The 13191-nt window shown below is 36.3% G+C and overlaps 1 protein-coding gene across 1 annotated transcript; it reads left to right on the top strand.

Annotated features, from left to right (window-relative positions):
- The first annotated feature begins 2083 nt into the window (after positions 1-2083).
- LOC100687510 (small nuclear ribonucleoprotein F) lies at positions 2084-11093 on the top strand. Its single transcript, XM_038582462.1, has 2 exons — positions 2084-2117; positions 10688-11093. The coding sequence occupies exons 1-2, from the start codon at positions 2084-2086 to the stop codon at positions 11032-11034; spliced, it is 381 nt and encodes a 126-aa protein (XP_038438390.1). The 3' UTR covers positions 11035-11093.
- Positions 11094-13191: the final 2098 nt, after the last annotated feature.

The following is a 13191-nucleotide window of genomic DNA, read 5'->3' as shown; positions in this document are numbered from 1 at the left end:
GACTGCCTTTCCCAAAGGGAATGGGGGGCACAGCTACCTCTTTCCACTGCCAGGATATACGGTAAAGGGAGCTCCATAACTGGCCCGCCTAATTGACTGGCTTCTCCCAAATGACCCCAGAGGGCTGTGGTGCTCCAGCTCTTTACTGAAATCGGACCTCGGTTGAGGTCTCCGGGGTGCCCCTCCTCTTGTAGTGACTCTAGCAGTTTGAGGCTTCACTGACCCCCCTTCTTGCTAAGCACTTTTCCATCAGGGAAAACTCTGGCGCTGATTTTTAAAGTTCCAGCTTCTCCAGGGTGGGCTTTCCTGCCACGGAGGCTCGCTAGTCACGGTTCCCCACCCCGACTTTATTCCCCCTCCCCCCCACCTTCCTATCTTGTTAAAAGTGAAAACTTATCTCTGTAGCTTTCCAACTATTCTTTCTTAAAATCTAAGGTCAAATTCATAGGTCTTCAGGATGTTTTGAAAGTTATCTAGGTAAGTTAGTGGGTCTAGGTGAGTTGAGGACCCTTACTCTTCCACCATCTTGCCCCTCCCTCCGAATTCCAGTATCTATTTTAAGAGAGAAAAGTAATATCCATTCAGTTTACCAAAGAGCCTTGGTTTTTATATTATTTGACCCATACATTTTTATCTAAAAAAAATTAAAGAAGTGTAGTCATATGTATGCATAATTATTTTCTTAATATTTATACATAAGAATTTTTATGATTGGAAAAATGTAAATATCCAACAACAGGTAGCTAGTTAAGTTGCAGTATATCCTTAAAATGGAATTCTATGAACATATTAAAAATAATATTGTAGACTTCAAATTCTGACCAGATGAAATATAAAGACCAAATTTACTCTCCTACTTTAAACGACTAAATACATGGGCAAATAGAAGAAACAATTTCCAGACATAGCAACAAGCAGCATAGGACTGTGATCCTTGAGGGATGGGAAGCAAACATGTTGAGCTGTACATTCTCATCAGCTTACTGCTTGCAGACTGCCATTTCCAGTCCACAAAATAGGAAGGAAGGACAGTAACAGAAATCAAAGCAACAATAATTTGCTGGACAAAGTAATGAAGATAAGGAAGCTCTATACAGAAAGCCCCATAGATCTATAGATGAATCCCACTGAGTCTTTGGCTGAGTATTGATCTGCAAATATGTAAAAGAAAATTATTCAAGGTCAGGAGGAAAAAATACCAAAGAGAGAGAGGCAAAACAATTTTGGAGTTCACACAAGACTGAAATAATCCATCTTCTCAGCAGTCAGAATGGAAGATTTCATAATACATGGTCACTAGATAGAATTCTCAGTAGGGCATCACCTTAGTAATAGAGCTGAATTAGTTCCAGATTAAAGGATTCTTTATATTTACAAAGGTTAACCTAGACAGGATACCACTGATTAACTGTGTACCTGCACAAAATCTATCATTACTTAAAAGAATAAATAAAAATCCATGAACCTACAACTATATGGTCAACTAATCTTCAACAAAGCAGGTAAGAATATCCAATGGAAAAAAGATAGTTTCTTCAACAAATGGCATTGGGAAAACTGAACAACAACATGCAGAAGAATGAAACTGGACCACTTTCTTACACCATTACAAAAATAAATTCAAAATGGATGAAATACCTAAATGTGAGTCAAGAAACCAACAAAATTCTGGAGAAGAACACAGGCAGAAATCTCTTTGACCTTGCCATAGCAACTTCTTACTACACACATTGCCAGAGGCAAGGGAAACAACAGGAAAAGTGTACTGAGATTTCATCAAGATAAAAAATTTCTGCACAGTGAAGGAAGCAACGAAACTAAAAAACCTATGGCATAGGAGAAGATATTTGCAAATGACATATCTGATAAAGAGTTAGTATTCAAAATCTATAGAGAATCTATCAAACTCGATACCCAAAATACAAATAATCCAGTTAAGAAATGGACAGAAGACATAAATAGCCACTTTTTCAAAGAAGACATACAGATGGCTAGTAGACACATGAAAAGATGCTCAACATCACTCATCATCAGGGAAATATAAATCAAAACCACAAGGATATACCACTTCACGCCTGTCAGAATGGCTAAAAATAACAACACAGACAACAACAGATGTTAGTGAGGGTGTGAAGAAAGGGGAATCCTCTTACACTGTTGGTGGAAATACAAACTGGTGCAGCCACTTGGAAAACAGTATAGAGATTCCTCAAAAAGTTAAAAATATAACTACCCTATGACCTGCAATTACACTAGTAGGTATTTACCCAAAGGATACAAAAATATTGATTCGAAGGGGCACCTGCATCCTGGTGTTTATAACAGCATTATCAGCAATAGTTAAACCATGGAAAAAGCCCAAATATCCATAGACTGATGAATGGATAAATACATATATACATATATGTAGAAATAAATAAATACATAATGGAATATTACTCAGTCATCAAAAAGAATGAAATATTACCATTTGCAATGACATGGAAGGAGCTAGAGTGTATTAAGCTAAGTGAAATAAGTCAGTCAGAGAAAGACAAATATATGATTTCAATCATATGTGGAACTTCAGAAACAAAACAAATAAACATATGGAACATATGGAAAGGAAAAAAAAAGACAGGGAAGTAAACCATAAGAGACTCTTAACTATAGAGAACAGAGTTGATGGAGGGAGATGGGTGGGGGATAGTTAAATGAGTGATGGGTATTAAGGAGGGTACTTCTTGTGATGAGCACCGGGTATTATATGCAAGTGATGAAAGAACTAAATCCTACTCCTGAAACCAATAGCATTCTATATGTTAAGTAGCTAGAATTTAAATAAAAACTTGAAATAAAAAAACACCCATCAATCAACCACATATTTTTTAAAGATTTTATTTATTTATTTATTTATTTATTTATTTATTTATTTATTCATGAGAGACACAGAGAGAGAGAGGCAGAGACACAGGCAGAGAGAGAAGTAGGCTCCCTGCAAGGAGCCCGATGTGGGACTAGATCCAGGATTCCAGACCCTAGGATAATGCCCTGAGCATAAGGCAGACACTCAATGGCTGAGCCACCCAGGCATCCTAGCCAACCACATATATACATGTTTGGCATCTAATAAAAAATTACAAGGCATGCAATGCACATAAATAAGAAAATATGACATATAACCAGAATAAAATCAAACTATAGAAACACACAGAGAAATGACATAAATAATGGAACTAGCAGACAGGAATATTAAAACAGTTAATATGAGTAAGCTCCATATATTTAAGAAAGTAAAGAAAACTAACCATGATGAGGAGAGAAATAGTGGGTATATATTTAAAATTATACTGCTGGAGATGTAGAAATATTATACCTGAAAAGAAAAAAAAATGATAGAATGTAATCAACAGTGGGTTAGACACTGCAAAGAAAATATCAATGAATTTAAAGACATAACAATACTAACATTCCAAAACAAAAGACCAAAGAGAAAAAAATACTGAAAAAATTAATGCAAAGAGCATTTGCACTCTGATCAAATATACAAGTGATTAAAGCCCCAGAAAGAGAGAAGGAAGTGGAAACAAAACAATATTTGAAAAAATAGTGGATAAAAATTTCTAAATCTGGGGATGCCCGGGTGGCTCAGCAGTTGAGCATTTGCCTTTGGCTCAGGGCGTGATCCCAATTCGGGGATCGAGTCCCACATCCAGCTTCCTGTGAGGAGCCTGATTCTCCCTCTGCCTATATCTCTGCCTCTCTCTCCATGTGTCTCTCATGAATAAATAAAATCTTTTTTAAAAATTTCTGAATGTGATGAAAATACTGATCCCACAAATCTAGCTTAATGAACCCCAAGCAGAACATTCAAATGAAGAAAAACATGCCAAAACGTAACAATCAAGTTGTTGAAATGATCATTCAATATGTGCAAAAGAAATGGTTGACTAAATTGAACACCCATTTATTTCTTTTATTACAGAGGATTTTTATTTTATTTTATTTTATTTTTTTATTGGAGTTCAATTTGCCAACATATAGCATAACACCCAGTACTCATCCCGCCAAGTACCCCCTTAAATGCCCATCACCCAGTCATCCCAACCCCCCACCCACCTCCCCTTCCACGACCCCTTGTTCATTTCCCAGAATTAGGTGTTTCTCATGTTTTGTCACCCTCACTGATATTTTCACTCATTTTCTCTCCTTTCCCTTTATTCCCTTTCACTGATTTTTATATTCCCCAAATGAATGAGACCATATAATGTTTGTTCTTTTTCAATTGACTTATTTCACTCAGCATAATACCCTCCAGGTCCCTCCACGTCGAAGCAAATGGTGGGTATTTGTCTTTTCTAATAGCTGAGTAATATTCCATTGTATACATAGACCACATCTTCTTTATCCATTCATCTTTCGATGGACACCGAGGCTCCTTCCACAGTTTGGCTATTGTGGACATTGCTGCTATAAAAGGTACAGGTGTCTTGGCGTTTCAATGCATCTATATCTTTGGGGTAAATCCCCAGCAGTGCAATTGCTGGGTCATAGGGCAGTTCTATTTTTAACTCTTTGATGAACCTCCACACAGTTTTCAGAGTGGTTGCACCAGTTCATATCCCCACCAACAATGCAGGAGTTTCCCCTTTCTCCACATCCTCTTCAACATTTGTTGTTTCCTGCCTTGTTAATTTTCGCCATTCTCACTGGTGTGAGGTGGGATCTCATTGTGGTTTAGATTTGTATTTCCCTGATGGCCAGTGATGCGGAGCATTTTGTCATGTGTTTGTTGGCCATGTCTATGTCTTCCTCTGTGAAATTTCTGTTCATGTCTTTTGCCCATTTCATGATTGGATTGTTTGTTTCTTTGCTGTTGAATTTCATAAGTTCTTTATAGATCTTGGATACGAGCCCTTTATCCGATATGTCATTTGCAAATATCTTTCCCATCTGTAGGTTGTCTTTTAGTTTTGTTGACTGTTTCTTTTGCTGTGCAGAAGCTTCTTATCTTGATGAAGTCCCAATAATTCATTTTTGCTTTTGTTTCTCTAGCCTTCATGGATGTATCTTGCAAGAAGTTGCTGTGACCAAGTTCAAAAAGGGTGTTGGCTGTGTTCTCCTCTAGGATTTTGATGGAATCTTGTTTCACATTTAGATCTTTCATCCATTTTGAGTTTATCTTTGTGCATGGTGTAAGAGAATGGTCTAGTTTCATGCTTCTTCATGTGGCTGTCCAATTTTCCCAGCACCATTTATTGAAGGGAGTGTCTTTCTTCCAGTGGATAGTCTTTCCTGCTTTGTTGAATATTAGTTGACCATAAAGTTGAGGGTTCTCTTCTGGATTCTCTGTTCTGTTCCATTGATCTATGTGAACACCCATTTATGATAAAATTCTCCATAAATTATAGATAAAAAGGAACTTCCTCAACCTCCACAAATTATAGGTTATAAGGAACTTTCTCAACCTACCTAAATGGTGATAGATATTTACTTTTAGTGGTGAATGACTGGTTCATTCTTAGTGGTGAATGACTGGTTACTTTACCTGTAACACGAGGAAAGAATGACCACTATTAGCACTTTTATTCAACATGACCTTGGAGATCCTACCCAGTGAAATAAGGCAATAAAAATAAATACAAGTCGAGGATACCTGGGTGGCTCAATTAGCACCTGCCTTTGGCCCAGGGTGTGATCCTGGGGTCCCGGGTCAAGTCCCATGTCGAGCTCCCTGAATGGAGCCTGCTTCTCCTTCTGCCTCTCTCTCTCTCTCTCTCTCTCTCTCTCTCATGAATAAATAAATAATATCTTTAAAATAAATACATACATACATACAAGTCATTCACGTTGGAAAGGGGGGAAATCATTTTTTAATAGAAGACACATGGTCTATGTGAAAAATCCTAAGGAATCTCAAAAAAGCTATTAGCTTCCATAAGTGAGCTAAGCAAAGTCACAAGATAAAAGGCCAGTCTACATATACCAATTTTATTTCTATATTCTATCAAGACACATTTGGAAATTGAAATTAGGGAAGCAATACCCTTACAATAGTATCCAGAAACAGGAAATATTTTAGGATAAATCTGACAAAAAATGTGCAAAACCTAATATAGGAAGCTATAAAATACTGCTGAGAGAAATTTTAAAAGACCTAAACAATTAGATAGATATACCATATTCATAGACTGGAAGATTCAATTATTGTTCAGATGTCAATTTTCCTCAAATTAATCTAAATATTCAACTGAATTCCAATCAACATCTCAATAGTCTTCTCTGTTTAAACTGACAATTTCTAATTCTAATAGAATGTATGTAGTCATGCAAAGAAACTAGAATAAACAAAACAATTTTGAAAAAAACCTCCATGGCAGAGAGAAAGTATGTTCTATAAGATTTGGAAAGAACATTTGTAGAAATCTTCTGAGAATGCCTGAAAATTCCATTCAGTGATTACTCATCATAAGTAAGGCATTCAACTCCAGAAAATGCATAGCTGATAATTGCTACTGGCTTAATTAGAAATGCTAAGACTTGAAACTAATATTTGCTTTGTGCATTTTGTCGGTTTCTTAATAATCCTGACATTTACATATAATTTTAAAATAATTTTTATTATAAGAGAATTAACGTTTAGTGCAGAGCATTATGATTAAGAGAACAAGACATAGAGTCAAATTGTGTGTGATTAAATTCTAATTTCATTATTCACTTGGACAAATTATTCTTACATTAGTCAAATTACTCACCAATACCTGGCTTCCTCATATATATAATGGAAAATATGATGACATTTATGTCAAAGAGTGGTTGAGATTATTAAAATGAGATGTTATATGTAAAGTATGCATTTCTCAGTTGATAAGAAATAGAGCTCCTGCAATGTAGACCAGAGCAAGCAAGAGCAAACAGGCAAATAATCCACACTTAAGAGAGCATGGTTCTTTGGTGGTTAGTTAAGTCATCTCAGCCACACTTTTTATATGAGAAAAATTACATACATAATGATATGTAGACCTTAGCAAATCCATCCTGCTGCAACATGAAAAGAATATGTAGTTGAGCAATCAGTCACATAACAAATTATACCAAATATACTAAAAGAATGAATGGTCCTTTTCTAAATCCAATAAAAGCAGAGATGGATTTCCCATGAAGATAATGAATGTTAAGCTTCAAGACCCTCCTTTGCATGAACCCCTTCCAAGCTCATGAGAGAAACTTTAGAAATATATTTTTTTGGTGATATATTTTGTAAAATTTTTGAAAAAAAATTTTAAACACCTCTATGGAGATATAATTAATATATGAGAAGTGGAACACACTTAATGTATACAATTTCATGAGTTTGGAGATATGCATACTTAAGAAACCATCACTACAATCAAGGTAATAAATCTATTCATCACCTACAAAAGTTTCCTCCCGTCCCTTTTTTTTTTCTGTTTTGTGGTAATAACATGAGATCTACAGTCTTAAAAAATTATTAAGTGCACAATACTGAATAGTTAACTTTAGGCACCATGTTGCACAGATCTCTAGAATGTGTTCATCTTGAATAACTGAAATTTCATACCTATTGAACAATGATTCCCCATTTCCCTCCCCCTCCAGCCCTTATCAACCACTATTTACTGTTTTTCTAACTTCGACTATTTTAGATAACTTATATAGTGGAATTATGCAGCTATTTGTCCTTTTGTGACTGGATTATTACACTTAGCATAATGTCTTACAGGTTAATCAATGTTGTCACATGTGGCAGGATTTCCATCTTTTTTTAATTTGACTGTAGTTGACACACAATGCTACATTAGTTTCAGGTGTACAACCTATTGATTTGATAAGTTTATATATTATGCTATGTTCACCAAAAGTATAGCTACTATCTAGCCCATTAGATTGCTATTGCAGTATCATTGACTGCACTCCTTATGCTCTGCTTTTTATTCCCATGACTTAGTCATTTTTTATACTGGAAGGCCTGTATCTCCCACTTTCTTTCACCCATTTTTCCCAGCACCTCCTGCCCCTCTCCCCTCTGGCAACCATCAGTTTGTTCTCTGTATTTATAGTTCTGACTCGCTTTTTGTTTATTCATTTTTTTTAGATTCCATTTGTGAATGGAATCCTATGATATTTGTCTTTCTCAGTCTAACTTATTTGACTTTGCCTAATACCCTTTAAGTCCACCCATGTCTCAAATGTCTCAAATGGCATAACCTCATATTTTTGTGGCTGCGTAACATTTCATTGTAAGTATATACCACATTTTCCTTATCCATTCCTCTATTGATGGATACTTAGGTGGCCTGCATGCCTTGGCTATTATGAATAATGCTGCAATAAACATAGGGGTGCATATATCTTTTTGAGTTACTGTTTTCATTTTCCTGGGTAAATCCCAATAGTGGAATTATTGGATCATATTGTATTTCTATTTTTAATTTTTTGAGGAACCTTCATACTGCTTTCCACAGTGGCTGCACCAATATACATTCCCACCAACAGTGCATGAGTGTTCCTTTTTCTACACATCATTGCCAACAGTTTTTTCTTGTCCTCTTGATTTCAGTCAGGCTTTCTTTTTCTCTTTCTTTCTTTCTTTCTTTCTTTCTTTCTTTCTTTCTTTCTTTCTTAGCTACATTTTTTTAAATTTAAATTCAAGTTGCCAACAGATTGTATAATACCCAGTGCTCATCCTATCAAGCACCCTCCTTAGTACCTGTCACCCAGTTACCCCATTTCTTTCTTTTTTAAAGCTGAATAATATTCCATTGTGTGCATATATCACATTTCCTATTAAGTGTCTTTCAATTGATCCTTAGGCTGTTTTCATATCTTGGTTAAGTGAATAATAGTGCAATGAACAAAAGAATGCAAATATCTCTTCAAGATCTTGATTTCAGGGGTTTTGTTTTGTTTTTCAAACCTACACCTTTAACTACTTTTCAGTAAATTTAAACCTTTGAGGGGTACAACATCACACAGATTCTGTGGCTTTTGCAAGAAGGTTGCTTTGCAATTTGGCACAAACCAAGCCACTGTTTCCATAAGCATGAATTACTTTTCCTTAGATTACTCTGATTTTGTTCAGTTTGCCACCAGGAGTCACTGTGTTATTCTTTGCTTTGTACACATAAGTACATCTTCTTACCTAGATAGAATTCAGTTTCATCTCTAACATAAACACCTTCACTTTTATGCTCCCTCTGGTTCTGGACACCCCACTTACAGCCAGCAAAAATGGCCTTGAACCACTGCCTTCCAGATATATTTGTCATTTAGAAGTTCTGTTCCCACTCTGAGAAAGAAACTGAGAGTTGCTGAAGGGGAGGTAGGTGGGGGATGGGGTAACTGGGTGCTGGGCATTGAAAAGAAAAGAGAAAGAAGAAAGAAAGAAAGAAAGAAAGAAAGAAAGAGAAAAAGAAAGAAGAGAAATGAAGACAGAAAGAAATAAAGAAGAGACAAAGAGAAGAAAGAAAGAAAGAAAGAAGAAATAAATAGAAAACGAAGAAAGAAAGAAAGAAAGAAAGAAATACCTACCATCCAACGCATAACCATCACTACCCCCGAACTACCGCCTCCTCTCCCGCCGCCTCCGCATCCCCCCTCCCTCCCGCCTCCTCCCTCCCTCCCTCCCTCCTCCTCCCCCTCCCTCCCTCCCACCATGCCTTCCCTCCATCCCTCCGACAAGAAAAGAAAGAGAAATAATAGTTAAACAACAACAACACCTAAGTCCTGTTGCCAGCAGGCCTCCATAGGCTCCAAGGTGGCAGGGAAAAAAAGACCATTATTTTGGATATATACCCAGAAGTAGGATTTCTGGGTCATATAGTAGTTCTATTTTTAATTTTTTTAATTTTTTTTTATTTATTTATGATAGTCACACAGAGAGAAAGGCAGAGACATAGGCAGAGGGAGAAGCAGGCTCCATGCACTGGGAGCCTGACGTAGGATTCGATCCCGGGTCTCCAGGATCGCGCCCTGGGCCAAAGGCAGGCACTAAACCGCTGCGCCACCCAGGGATCCCCTATTTTTAATTTTTTGAGGAGCCTTCATATTCATTTCCATAGAAGCTATACCATTTTACATCCCCACCAACAATGTAAGTTTTCCAGTTTCTCCACATTCTCACCAACATTTATATTTTGGGGGTTTTGTTTTGTTTTGTTTCTTTGTTTTTGATAATAGGTATCCTAATGAAATGGTATCACATTTGGTTTGGATTTGCATTCCCTGCTGATTGGTGATTTAAGCACTTTTTCACATATTTCTTGGCCATTGGTATGTCTTCTTTAGAGAAAAGTCTTTTCAAATCCATGGCCCCTTTTGTAATTTGGTTTTTGGGGCTTTTTGTTTTATTTTGTTTTGCTATTGAGTTGTAGGAGTACCTTATTTATTTTGGATATGAACCTCTGATCAGATATATGGTTTGCAAATATTACTCTCATTCCATATGTTACTTTTCATTCTATTGATCATTTCCTTTGTTGTACAGAAGCTTGTCTATTTTTGCTTTTGTTGCCTGCACTTTTGGTGTCATATCCAAAAAAATCATTGCTGAAGCCAATGTCAAAAAGGCTTTCCCTATGTTTTCTTCTAGCAGTTCTATGGTTTCAGGTCTTACACTTAAGTAAATAATTCACTTTGAGTTGATTTTTGTTTACAGTTTAAAATAAGGATCTCATTTCTCTGGAAGCTTTGCGGTTCGCGCAGGGCCGGAGTTACTCCTGTCACGAGGGAGGGGCTACAGCTGGGTTGGCGGCGAGCAGCCTGCCGCATTGGCTTGTTTTGCCTCTCAATCCGAAACCTTTTCCGAATGGATTAACAGGAAAGCCAGTAAGGGTGAAACTGAAGTGGGGAATGGAGTACCAAGGTTACCTCGAATCTGTAGATGGCTATATGAATATGCAGCTTGCAAACACAGAAGAATACATAGATGGAGCGTTGTCTGGACATTTGGGTGAAGTTTTAATAAGGTGTAATAATGTCCTTTATATCAGGGGTGTTGAAGAAGAGGAAGAAGATGGAGAAATGGGAGAATAGCATCTTTTGTGGAGAATGTTTTTTATATATATTTCTAGACAATAAACATTTTTTTCAACTTGGAAAAAATAAAATAAAATAAAATAAAATAAAATAAAATAAAATAAAATAAAATAAGGGTCTAACTTCATTCTTTTGCATGTTGGATATACAGTTTTCCCAACATCATGTGTTTCCCAACATTATTCTTGGCATCTCTGTCAAAGATTAGTTTACTGTATAGCCATGAATTTACTTGTGGGATCTCTATTCTGTTCCATTTGCCTATGTCTTCCTTCATGCCAGTAGAAAAATATTTTAAATGCAATTGATTAAGACTTCTGCATCTTTCCACTCCAACTCAACACAAAATTGAGATATAAACCCTATGTCAATGCTATGAACTAAATTGTATGCCCCCTCAAATTCATATGTTGAAGCTTTATGTCCCAGAATATGATATTTGGAGATGAGGCCGTAGGAGGGTAATTAGGTTTAGATGAGGCCATGAGGACCCTCATGATGGGTAATACCCTCAAAAGAGATATCAGAAAGTTTGACTCTCTTTCCACTGTGGGAGGAAGCAACTGACAACAAGCCAAGAAGAGAGCCCTCATCAGAATCCAATTATAATGGCACCCTGATCTTGGGCTACCAGCCTACAGAACTGTATGGAAACAAATTTCTATTGTCTAAGCCACCTGGCCTATAGTATTTTGTCAGGGCATCCTGGACAGATCAATACAGCTATCAAATGCCAATTTTTAAATTATAACCCACATTATAAAGTAGAGATCATGACCACACACACACACACACACACACACACGCATATTTCACACGCAAAAAAAAACACTTACAATATGTTTTATATATATATATATATTATATACACACACACACATTCTCTCTCATAGTTTTCTATTCAACTTCATTTTATAAAATGGTGATCACGATCCTATTAATTGATTTATAGCCTCCTAATAGATCACAACCCATCATTTGAAAAGTACTGTTCTTTATGACTATTTTGGCTTATGTGTGGACTTAAAAATCCATTACTATAACTTGAATGATAGCCTCCATTAGCTTTAAGAAAGTTTGAACTCTATTGAGTGAGAAATAAAGATATTTAAATCCTAACAGACTCATTCTGCCAATTATTCATGTACATTTTATATACATATACATTGTATTAGAGGAAATACCTCAACTGTCCCTCTGTATACATACACACGCACACATGCACAAGAACACACACACACACTCACTTATTCACTCACATACTTTCACTCCCTGTATTTATATGATAAATTTGATTGCTTTTTCAGTGACAACTGCAATGAAAGCTCCCTGCAGCGAATCACAGGAGTCTGAGTGAAAGGGTTATTTTAGTGGTTCTTCACCATCCGAGAATTGCACTGAACCACAAGAGTTTTCTGACAGGACTTGGCAAGCTTTTCATTATATTCAAGATTGTTTATTCTGTTGGCAAATTTATCATAAAGGGGTTTGGCTCTTCTCTAAATTACACTGTGCATGTTTGGGTGTATTTGCATATATGTGTGCATGTGTGCACATGCGCACATATATGTAAATATTCTATAAAATATATAGACATAGATGAATATATAGAAATATTTTCTTAATCATTTAATGACAATATTTGTGTCTGAGTTATTATAATGTTAAATAATTATATACTTACAGGGCACCTGGCTGGCTCAGTGGTTGAGCATCTGCCTTCAGCTCAGGGAGTGATCCTGTGGTCCTGGGATCAAGTCCTGTATCGGGCTCCCTGCAGGGAGCCTGCTTCTCCCTCTGCATCTGTCTCTTCCTCTCTCTCTGTCTGTGTCTCTCATGAATAAATAAATAAAATCTTTAAAAATAATAATTATTATATACTTAGAAAATACATAATGTTGATGGAATAATGCTAAAATACTACCTCCTTACTACAGTATATACTTAAAATGCACTTTTCAGCATCAATTCTGGATGTCATAGAAGAAAATGACCCATGAGAACATGTACAGTCATAGTGTACACAGAAAGGATGTTTTAAAATACAAGAATATTAAGAAGCTTCTATTTTTCCAGTAGATGATCAAAAGATTTACTCAATTCTTTTCTTTCTGCATCTGATGAAGAAATACCTTTGCCCTTCCTCTTCGTATT

Source organism: Canis lupus, chromosome 32 (assembly GCF_011100685.1).
Source record: "Canis lupus familiaris isolate Mischka breed German Shepherd chromosome 32, alternate assembly UU_Cfam_GSD_1.0, whole genome shotgun sequence".
NCBI classification, from domain to species: Eukaryota; Metazoa; Chordata; class Mammalia; order Carnivora; family Canidae; genus Canis; species Canis lupus.
This window is presented reverse-complemented; position numbering and strand designations above follow the sequence as displayed.